This window comes from Lacerta agilis, chromosome 14, assembly GCF_009819535.1.
Source record: "Lacerta agilis isolate rLacAgi1 chromosome 14, rLacAgi1.pri, whole genome shotgun sequence".
Classification (NCBI taxonomy): domain Eukaryota; kingdom Metazoa; phylum Chordata; class Lepidosauria; order Squamata; family Lacertidae; genus Lacerta; species Lacerta agilis.
In genome coordinates this window covers 7,787,470-7,797,909 of record NC_046325.1, presented here as the reverse complement: position 1 = coordinate 7,797,909, position 10,440 = coordinate 7,787,470, and the positions used below count along the sequence as shown (strand labels likewise).

Genomic DNA, 10,440 nt, shown 5'->3' with positions numbered 1-10,440 from the left:
TGGAACTGCTAGAGACTTTCGAGCCCAGTTTATCTGTCCCAAGAGATGCTGCAGTTGTGTCAAGGTGAAGGATTCTGGAATGACTATGCTTGGCATCTCTGGCAGGGCTGTATCTTGAAGCAGTCTGTGACCTAAATAATGAAATGGAGCAGTGCGCTGTACCTTTTCTGGGGCAATACAAAGCCCAAAAGAGTTCAGGATGCGCGTAAGATGCTCAATATGATGCTCTGAGACCTTCTCTCCATGGATCAAGATGTCATCCATGTAATGACAAACTTCTAAAGCTGGATATTGTGCTCTGAAAGGCTGTAATGCTTTATCTACAAAGTTCTGGCAGAGAGTCGGTGAATTCACCATTCCTTGAGGGAGTACCTTCCAAGAGTATCTGGAAGCTGGTCTGGTGTTATTAAACACAGGTAGAGTGAAAGCGAACTTTTCTTGATCTGCAGGTGCTAGCGGGATAGTAAAGAAACAATCTTTGAGATCGATGATTGCAAGCTGATGGTTTCTAGGAATGAGGTTAGGATTAGGAAGTCCACATTGAAGGGGACCCATTGGAACAATTCTTTCGTTGATCTTTCTCAGGTCTTGAAGCAAACGCCATTTTCCACTTTTCTTCTTGATGACGAAGATTGGAGTGTTCCAAGGGCTATTAGAGGGTTGCACACGATCCTGGTGAAGCAGCTCTTTGATTAGGGCCTCTGCTGCAGCGAGCTTTTCTGACGTCAGCGCCCATTGGTCGACCCATACAGGGGGTCCTTCCTTCCATGTGAGTGGAAGAGCATGTACTGGCGCTGATGCAAAGGCCCACATCAAAAATGCGTATGGACAACAGTTCTTGCTTTAGACAATAAGTCTCTACCCCAAAGGGTGATAGGCACATCCATAACAAGTGGACGGAGCTGCACCATGGAGCCTGAGTCTGACTGGAAGGTAATCGGATGCACGCTCTGGTGGGCGGGTTCGAAACCTCCGACTCCGAAGACTTCCTGGGTGACAGTCGTTGCCCACTGGTCAGGCCAATCTTTTCTGGCGATCACTGTGACATCTGCGCCTGTATCAAGAAGACCCTTGATCTTTCGTCCACCCATTTCTAAGACGAGATGAGGGCGTTCTTCTGTAATCTTGATTAGCGCCATTGCTGCCTGAGGAGGCAAAGAGTCTACAGGAGCTGTAGGTGTAGAAGTAAGCAAATAGAGTTTGGCAATTTCTAAACCTTTTGTTAGAACACAAGGAACAGTTGAAAATCCTGGAATCAGCAACTGCGATGAATCTGTGATTCGAACTAGGCCTGCAGTCAGCGTGACTGTGGCAGGGAGGCGATCCATCCTAGGCAGAATAAGGCAAATCGAAGTGTCTGGGAATGGACCACGAATGGATGTTGGCAATTGCTGAGCAAACCATGGATTTGAAAAGTAACAGTCCTCTGTTAAGAAGAGTGGTATACCTGGGACAGAAGAAGCTTCTTGTTCTTCGTCAGCAGTGTCTGAAGACATCTTTTTGGCTTCGGGTTTTTTGCATTGCTGAAGTTGGCAACTCTGAAGCTGCTTGGCGTTGAGTTGGCAAACTTGAGGTTCTTCCATTAGTAAGAGTTGCTGACGCTGTTGAACCTGCTGGCATTCAGTCAGTTGTGCATCAAACTGACAGGATGGAGCTTCTTCTTTGACACAAGACAGTTGAAGTTGTTGTCCATGATAATTGTTTGGTTGTGGCGGGTTGAGCTTAAAAGCTGGAGGTGACACAAAGGTGTGGACATTGTTAACTGGAGTGATGTTTAAGCTTCCACAAGAGGGAGCTGTCTCACTCACTTGCATTCTTTGGCCACATGGAAAGTGATCATCAGCTGGGTTGCTACCTGGATATTGCTGTTTCATCAAGGGCAAATGTCCTTCAATGACAGATTGACCTTGACTCAAAGGTGAGTAAAGCTCAGGTGCTGCGAGGTTGACCTCAGTAGGATGTTTTCTCAACGTTGAAGGCAATTCTGCGATCAGAGACTTGACTGTGATTGCTTGCTGTGAAGCAGAGGTGACATCAGCAGGAGCTGAAGGGCAGTTAGCAGAAGGTGAACTGAATGCTGTGTTCTCTACTGGAATCCTTTGAATAGGTAAGGCAGATGATGAAATCTCTGGAACCTGAATGTTTAATGAGGTCACATCTTTTCTCTGGACATCTGAAGAGTAGATATCTCTCTGAATCACTCTTTTTTCCTGATGACCTGGATAAGGAGTAGCGTTGTTCATCTTTCTGGGATGGTTGACCTTCATGATGTTCTTGAGCTTGCACCCTATTGTTTTACCGGGGCCGGGGCGCGGCCCGCAGAACCGTTTCCCTGAACTGGAGATGAGGTAGGTGATGTATTTTGTGGATTCAAACGACAATCGTTCGCCCAATGAAATCCTTTTTGACAGATAGGACATCTCTCTGGTGGCTTGGCAGAAGGCCTTGGCGTTGTTGTGCACTGCGACCTGAAATGCCCATCGCCTCCACACCCATAGCACTTCTTGACTGGCGTAGAGCTGTCTTGACGTGGCATCTGTACCGCAGCTGCCAAGAGCTGTGCTTTGTAGGAGTGGGTACCAACATTCTGGCAGACGCGTAGCATCTCAGTCAATGTGGCATCTGGACGAGCTGCAACTGCTGTTAGGGCATTCTTGCAGTCATCATTAGCATTTTCAAAGGCAAGTTGTTTTGTCAGCATGTTTCTGGCATGACGATCTTCTATCTGGCGTTCCACTGCAACAATCAGGCGATCCACGAAGTCCCCATAAGGCTCTTTTGGACCTTGCCTAACTGCAGCGAATCCTGATACTGAGCTGGCATCTGTGCGATTGGGTAATCTGCGCCAAGCTTTGACTACGATGTCTGCTATGGTGACGAGTGCAGCATCAGGTATGGCTAGCTGTTGATTGAGATTGGAGTAATGTCCTGATCCTGTGAGCATATCTTCTGTGGCGAGTGGCGTTGCACGTCTGGCTGCTACTTCTTTCCACTCTTGCAGGCACAGAAGAGCATCTGTAGGCGACAGAAAGGTGCGAAGTATCAACTTCCAATCAGATGGCAGAAGTCTACTAGTGGACAGTCCTTCAAGTAAACTTCTAGTATAAGGAGCTTGAAGTCCATTTTCGCGTATGGCTTTCCGCAGTTCACGTAGTGTTTCAAAAGGAATGGCTTGATATCTTGCAGGTTGTCCTCCATTGGCACGAATCACTGGAAAGATGTGCATTGGATCAGCACTAAAGTCTATTTGTCCCAAAGCTGCTTCCAAAGCTTGAGTTCTGCAGATGGGTTGCATTGCTGTTGGATCTGTAGGTGGCATCAGTGAGTTTAAATCTTCTTGATGCTTTCCAAATGATGAGCCACTAGATGGCGCTAAAGAGTCTTTGACATCTGGATGCCTTGAAGATGGCTGACTATGAAGACAAGATGGCTGACTTGAAGTTGGATGAAGACAAGATGGCTGACTTGGAGTTGGAGCATAAGGTTGTTGGCTCTGTACTGCAAGTCCTGGCATCTGGATCATCATTGTTTGGCTTTGCTCTTGTCTTGGAATCTGCATTGGCATCGGAGGTGCTGAAGGGTTGGTAAATTGCTGTTGTGCTGCTTGCATTGAAGCTTGGATTGCTGTTGATTGGAAGTCAGCTTGCTGCAAAACTGGAGCTGCTGGCTTGAGCGCGGCCTGCAGGGCAGCAGGGTTTGCTGGCAAAAAGGCTGCTTGCTGCTGCTGCTGCTGCTGGATCGCTGGCAAAAGCGCGGCTTGCGATGGAGGAAGCGGGACCGTTGCTTGGAGCGAGGTCCGCGGCTGCTGCTGACTTGAGATTGCTGGCTGGTAAAAGGCCTGCGATGACTGCTGAGCGACTGGCGGTGGGGCAGTCCGCGGCGGGGCTTGAAAGGCCGACGGCGTCTGCTGCACCGGCACAGGCGGCAATGAATCTGGCAACGACAAATTGGACAAGGGCGAGTGCGTGTACGACAACGGGGCCTGAACTGGCTGCTGCGAGGGGGCCGAAAATGGCACAACCGCAAGCGGCAGCACAGGGGCACTATTAAAAGCAGTATTTCCTAAATTCACTGTTCCATTAAGCAAAACATTTCTTGGAGCGATTTGTTGAAAGCAGTTTCTTACTTTGCTCCATACCAATTGTACAGGAATTCCGATTTTCGGGTTGGCCATAAATTCTAACCCGATCCTTTCCCATGAGGCTAAATCTTTCGTTCCCTCCTTAGGGACCCAGGGGCAAATTTCCCCAATAGTTTTAACTAAAAGCTCTACTTCTGATTCAGAGACAGGGTGACCATTTCTTTTCAAAAGGTACAATAAATCTTCACAAAATTTAACTTGAGCAGTTGAGAGTGAGGAGCCCATTTTTAGCACTTTTCCAAAACTTTTCCTCCCCCACCCGTAGGCTTCTACTAGGGGACACCGGTTCTACCCGTAGGCTTTAACCGAAAAACCTGGCACCCGTAGGCTTTAGCCAGAAAACCTCCACCCCCACCCGTGGGCTTCTACTAGGGGCTACCGGCCCTACCCGTAGGCTTTGACCGAAAAACCTGGCACCCGTAGGCTTTAGCCAGAAAACCTTTCCCTCCCACCCGTAGGCTTTTTCGGGAGACACCGGCCCTACCCGTAGGCTTTGACCGAAAACCCTGGCACCCGTAGGCTTTTGCCAGAAAACCTTTCCCTCCCACCCGTAGGCTTTTTCGGGAGACACCGGCCCTACCCGTAGGCTTTGACCGAAAACCCTGGCACCCGTAGGCTTTTGCCAGACCCTTCCCACCCGTAGGCTTTAGGGAAGACCTTACTCTGCCCGTAGGCTTACACTAAACTCCTTGCCGCTCTACCCGGGGACCCCTTGGGGCAAAATATACACGCGCGCAATTTCTATTTACAGTACTTTGGGCAAGCGGTGGATTCGTGCTACTGCAGCGAAATCCTGGATGAACCGGGCCGTTATACCTCACCTCTCAACGTCTGTTTCCGAGCCACTTCCGATATGTTGCCTTTAACCGGAGTCTTCGTGGAAGCGATTTTCGACTACGCTTTGCCTCACACGGGGCACCACTTGTCGGGGTATGGGTGCTGGAGCTCCTCGTGCACGGCCTTGGGCTGGTTATGCACGAGGTACCAGTTGCGGGGAAAGCGGCCAGCGTTCAGCGTGCTTTTGAGCACGGTCGCCGGCCAAGCCTCACAGTCTGAAGGATGATGAGTAAGCCAATTGAAGACTCTGGTGGTGTGTGAGTTCCTAATTGCCTTCTTTAAAGAAACGTTGCCTCGTGAAATAAAATATGTACCCTGACTCTGAATAGACGGACCAATTTACAGAAAATTAAAAATTTTACTTTACTCCCCCCGTTAACCCCAAAGGAAGACAGACACCGGTTGTATCTTTAGTGGCTTCGGCAGAACCCGCGTAGGCTCGTCCCCTAAGCTAAGTTCTCCTAAGCTTAAAGACCCTGCGCGCCCAATCTTCCGCGAGGCTAACTAAATAAACTAAAACCGAAATATCTTCCGCGGGCCTAACCCTAGGCTAACCTATAAGAAAACCTAACTAAACTAAAACCGAATGATCTTCCGCGATCTAACTCTAACTAAAGAAAAACCCATCCAACCCATCCAACCCGCTCCTGATCCCTTAAACTAAACTTGACTTCAACTAAAACCCAACTAAAAGAACATAAGAAGAACGTGCGGTCTCCGCAAAAGAACGTGCCTAAGCGGGGTGCCTCTGCCTTTTATTAGGGAACAAACGTGACATCATCATTAGTACTTTAACCAATAAAATCACTGTTGCTGCCCTCCAAAAAGGCGGGAAGCAAGTTTAACGCTCATTAACAATTTTGAACATGACCGGATCTACAAAATAAAGGCGGATTAATCTCATAAGTGAACCACACTATTCATTCATGCTTTCACTTTCGCTTTTACGCGCAATTATACCAAAAGTAGACCTCGAAAAACTTATAAAATAACCAAATAAATATGAATCCATGGCGGATCCGTGAAACGTATTCCGACAGCCACCCAGAAGTTGAGAGTAGTTTCAGATGAAAAGCCCTGAATATAAAATCTACCCAGCATCTCTTTCTTGTATCTCTTGGACATTAATTCATCAACATTATGGAGTTCTTGTTACTCTTGTTTTCCTTGGTGGATTTTACTAATGGTAAGGGAAATTGTGCAATATTAATTTACTTCATGTGGCAATTGGATGACGAACAGCCATTCATTGCCCTCTTTTCTGTTTCCAAGGGGTCTTCTCAGACATTCAGCTTGTATCATCTGGACAAAGACTGGTGAGACCAGGAGATAATCTCAACCTGCTTTGTAAAGTCACAGGTTTCTCCATCTCTACTCAGTACTCTTGGTGGAGTTGGATTCGTCAAGCTCCTGGGAAAGGTCTGGAATGGGTGGCACGGATATACCCCTATGATGGAGGGAAAGCATATGCCCCTTCTCTAAAGAGCCGAGCAACCATTTCTTCAGATGTCCCAAAGAACGAGTTCTCTTTCCAGCTGAACTCCCTGACAGCTGCAGACTCCGCTGTGTATTTCTGTGTCCGAGATCACACAGTGAGACAAAGCCTATTTGGCCCTGTTCAAAAAGTAGAAGTCCTGCTTCTATAAAAAAAAAAATAAACTGTGAAAGTTTTGACAGAGCAATTCTACATTCCACAGATGATGCAGAACAACATCTAAACTGCCTGCCTCTTCAATCTGTAACTTAATCCAGAAATGATTATACTGATGGAAACCTGCAGAAGTGACACACATTTTGGAAGTAGACCAAGGTGGATCAGTACAGCACTGTACAAAATAACTTTGCTGTAGCATTTTTTTCTACCTCGTAAAATCAATATCCCATTTTGCAAATAGATGATTATTTGTGTTTTCTCTGCTCATACCTCTGAGTTATGCTTAAGGCTGCTGGCAATAGACCTCAAGGTGGAATGTGGACTTTTTACAAAATTGTAAATTGGTCATTGTGGCTTTCTTCATCATCCCATCATCTCTTGGCGTGATGCGAAACCTTATCTGCAGCACATAGAACCTGGGAAACCCGGGTTCAAATCCCTACTTGTCCAGGAACCTAAGTAGATGACCTTAGGTCATTCACAGCCTCTCAACCTGACCTACCTTACTGGGGTGTTGTGGGGAATATATGAGGAGGGGGAATATAAAGATGTATAGCACTTTGAATTCTTTGAGGGGGAAACTGGGATAAAATGCTCTGAATAAAGAGAATAAATTCCATGGCGATGATGTTTATGTGTATGCATGCATACCACAGTCAAGTGGGTAGATCTGATCAGATTACTCATGTCCACACAATTACCTCTCCATTGTGGTGAGGAGAAGAATCACATATGGACCACATATGGTTTGACAGGTCTGTTCAGCAATGGTGTGTACTGTGGCATGTTAACATGTGAATTAACTGAAAGAATCAAAACTTTAAAATATCAAGATCTAATTCATAAAATGTGTTTTTGGTGAAACTACCTGTTCGTTGCTGCTTTGCTCTTCCCAATGTTACTAGAGGATACATCCACAAATCTATGCCAAATCTCATTTTGCAAATGAGAGGGGATCTCAAATGCGTTGAGAATGGAATAAACAAGATTCTATGAGAATGCCTTGTCATTTTCTCCAATATTCTACCTTAAGGAAGTATACCAATATATAAGCTGTAAATCTATAGCCCCTGTGCTGAAAACCTTTGCACCAACTGCATAGGTTGACTAAAATCTATTGAAGCCTAATTTCAGCTGAGGCGGGGCTGGGAGCTGTGCTTTGCAGGGACTGGCTCTGTGTGTGAACAGGTAACCATGGGCAGGCCAGAAATAAGGGACACTGAGAGGGCCTTGTCTTTTGCTCTGATTCTTTATTTCAAGTAAGGATACTTGTAAAACAACAACAACAACAACTATGTGTCTATCTATTTGTTTGGAAGCTTTAAATGAGGGCACTCCACAAGGATTTCCATTACTTGCTGAACTGTGGTTTATATTTTTGCTTGATGGTTAATCTAAGCTTTCCCTTCTGCTCCTTCACTTGAACGTACCATTGTGGCACAATTCCTCCCTGCAACAATGTCAAGAAATTGTTCACCAGGAGTACATGACAGGTTCAAGGGGACTCTCCCCCCCCAAATGTTTGTGTATTCATTTTATCCCCAGAAAGATATATATTATCACCCTTGTTAAGAAGTACTGAAGATGTACGTTAATGCGGAAGCAGAGTTTAACAAAGACTAGATATGCCTACAGTCAGAGACTGCCTGAAGTCTCTGTTGCTGCTTTTGTCCTGCTGGGTATGCAAATTTTCAGAGAGACACACCTATTTAAGACAGTCAGACCCCCTCCCTGCACCAGTGACCCTGAATACCTTGAGCCCACTTTTCACTCAGCTCTCTAACATTAGATAAGGAAGATGATAGTTTTGCTACAACTTGTTTTATTTTCTGCAGCTCTTGGAGGTAAATTCATCCGTTCTCAAATCAAGATGAGTGTTGATAACATGTCACAGGTCTCTTAAAATGCCTCTTTTTCTAGGTGCCCAATCTGGAGTTCTGCTGGTTGAGTCTGGAGGGGATGTCAAGAGGCCTGGGGAGTCCCTCCACCTCTCCTGTCAAGCCTCCGGGTTCACCTTCAGCAGCTACTACATGGAGTGGGTGAGGCAGCCTCCTGGAAAGGGCCTGGAATGGGTGGGAGATATAAGTACAGATTCATCTGAAAAACGCTACTCGGATCAAGTCAAGGGACGGTTCACCATCTCCCGGGACAATTCCAACAGCCTCCTCTATCTGCAAATGAACAACCTGAAACCTGACGACACGGCTGTGTATTACTGTGCTAGAGACACAGTGAGAGGAAGTGAATCTGAAGCCAGGCAAAAACCTTCCTTTGCTCACATATGTTCTCTGCAAACTGCAAGAGACTGAAGATAACAGAAACCAAAAGTCTGACCACTACATTTCCGGAGTTCCCATTTACACAGCGAAAGCTACCCTACCATAGACAGTCATATTTGAGGGTTTGTTTTTTTCTGTGCAAGCTAAAATGATCACAACAAGGGCAGTTGCAATTTCTGTTTTCATGGTGCTGCTCTTCCTCTAGCATGGACCTAAGAAGGAAAAGGTGGTCTATCCAGAAAACACTAAACTTTCCTCTCTCTCTCTGCCTTTTGGCAAGCTTCCAAACCCCAGTTTGTCACACACATTTCTACAGAACACTCATTGCAGCAGTACCCAACACTGCAGACAAATTGCATGCATGGGAAATAATCGGCAGCCATGAAAGGCTGCACTTTTCTTCTCACCACATTCCACCATTTTCTTGTTACAGATAGGCAAAACCAAAGGTAACCCATCTTTGACAATTCATGTCTCACAAGAGGACAGACATGGTCTGAAGAACACAAAATGGCACCACCCATGTCTGGAATAAAATGGTTCTCCAAAGACCATTGCTGTTTTCATCCGTGAGACTATTCCCTCAGCTGTTTTCTTCTGAGGGGGGAAACCTGGGGACTTTGACTCCCTGAGAAAGTGTCTTCCATTTCTTTCTATTTCTTCAGTTCTTGGGTTTCAATGAACGGGAGAAAAATGTGTCTGCTTGTGTCAACATCTTGAACCAATGCTTTATTCCCTGTTTATTACTATAAATCAGCCTTAGGCTCAATGAGATTTGTCTGCCAAAGGCCTCTTGCTCTTTTATCCTGAGAAATATGCAAATGCACTGACAACTTCCTGTTCATATCCTATCGTATATACTATCTCTGACCCAGCAACACCCAAAGACACACCTCAATCTGCCTTTCCTTGGTGTCCAGATTCCACTTAATCTATTGGAAAACAGAAGAATTGGAAATGACATTTTGGCTTCATTGTCTTTTCCTTTTAGCAGTATTTGAAGGTAATTTCTCTTCTTTCAAGTGAACAGGAGTGTTAGATTTTAGCTATTCTTGTGCCTGCAGTATAATTATCGTATTTTCCCTTCCAGGTGTCTGTTAGCAAACGTCCTGCTGGGGCAAGTTGTGAGACTGACCCCCCAGGTAGGGACGAAGCCTGGGTGCACTCCTGGCTACTCCAGTCCAGTGGCACATTGATATGTGATTCCCCAATGTGAAGAACAACACACACAAGCCATTAAGGCTAAACTATTTTATTGTAGATAAAATGCAGAGCATGTCTCTGCTTGCTAGCTCAGTAAGTCAGAACTGTGCATAACGCATCTAGCATCTCTCTTGAGCCAGAACTGAAAGTGAAAGTAAAGATATACAGTAACATCACATGGTTGAGAGAAAGTCAAAACAGCTGTCTTTCTCATGGGGAAACACAAGTCATATCAGCCTCGCTGCTGCTTTTGCAGCTTGGTCTGTACCAATATCCTAACAGTGTTCAGTCAGAAATCCAGCTCCAGGAATCTGGAGCGGATGTCA

General features: G+C 45.8%; 1 gene segment (V, D, J or C); it reads left to right on the top strand.

Moving 5' to 3' along the window:
* The first annotated feature begins 8,382 nt into the window (after positions 1-8,382).
* On the top strand, positions 8,383-8,941 carry LOC117058970. The segment is given in 2 exon segments: positions 8,383-8,476; positions 8,553-8,941. Coding segments are annotated over 2 exon segments (435 nt in total).
* Positions 8,942-10,440: the final 1,499 nt, after the last annotated feature.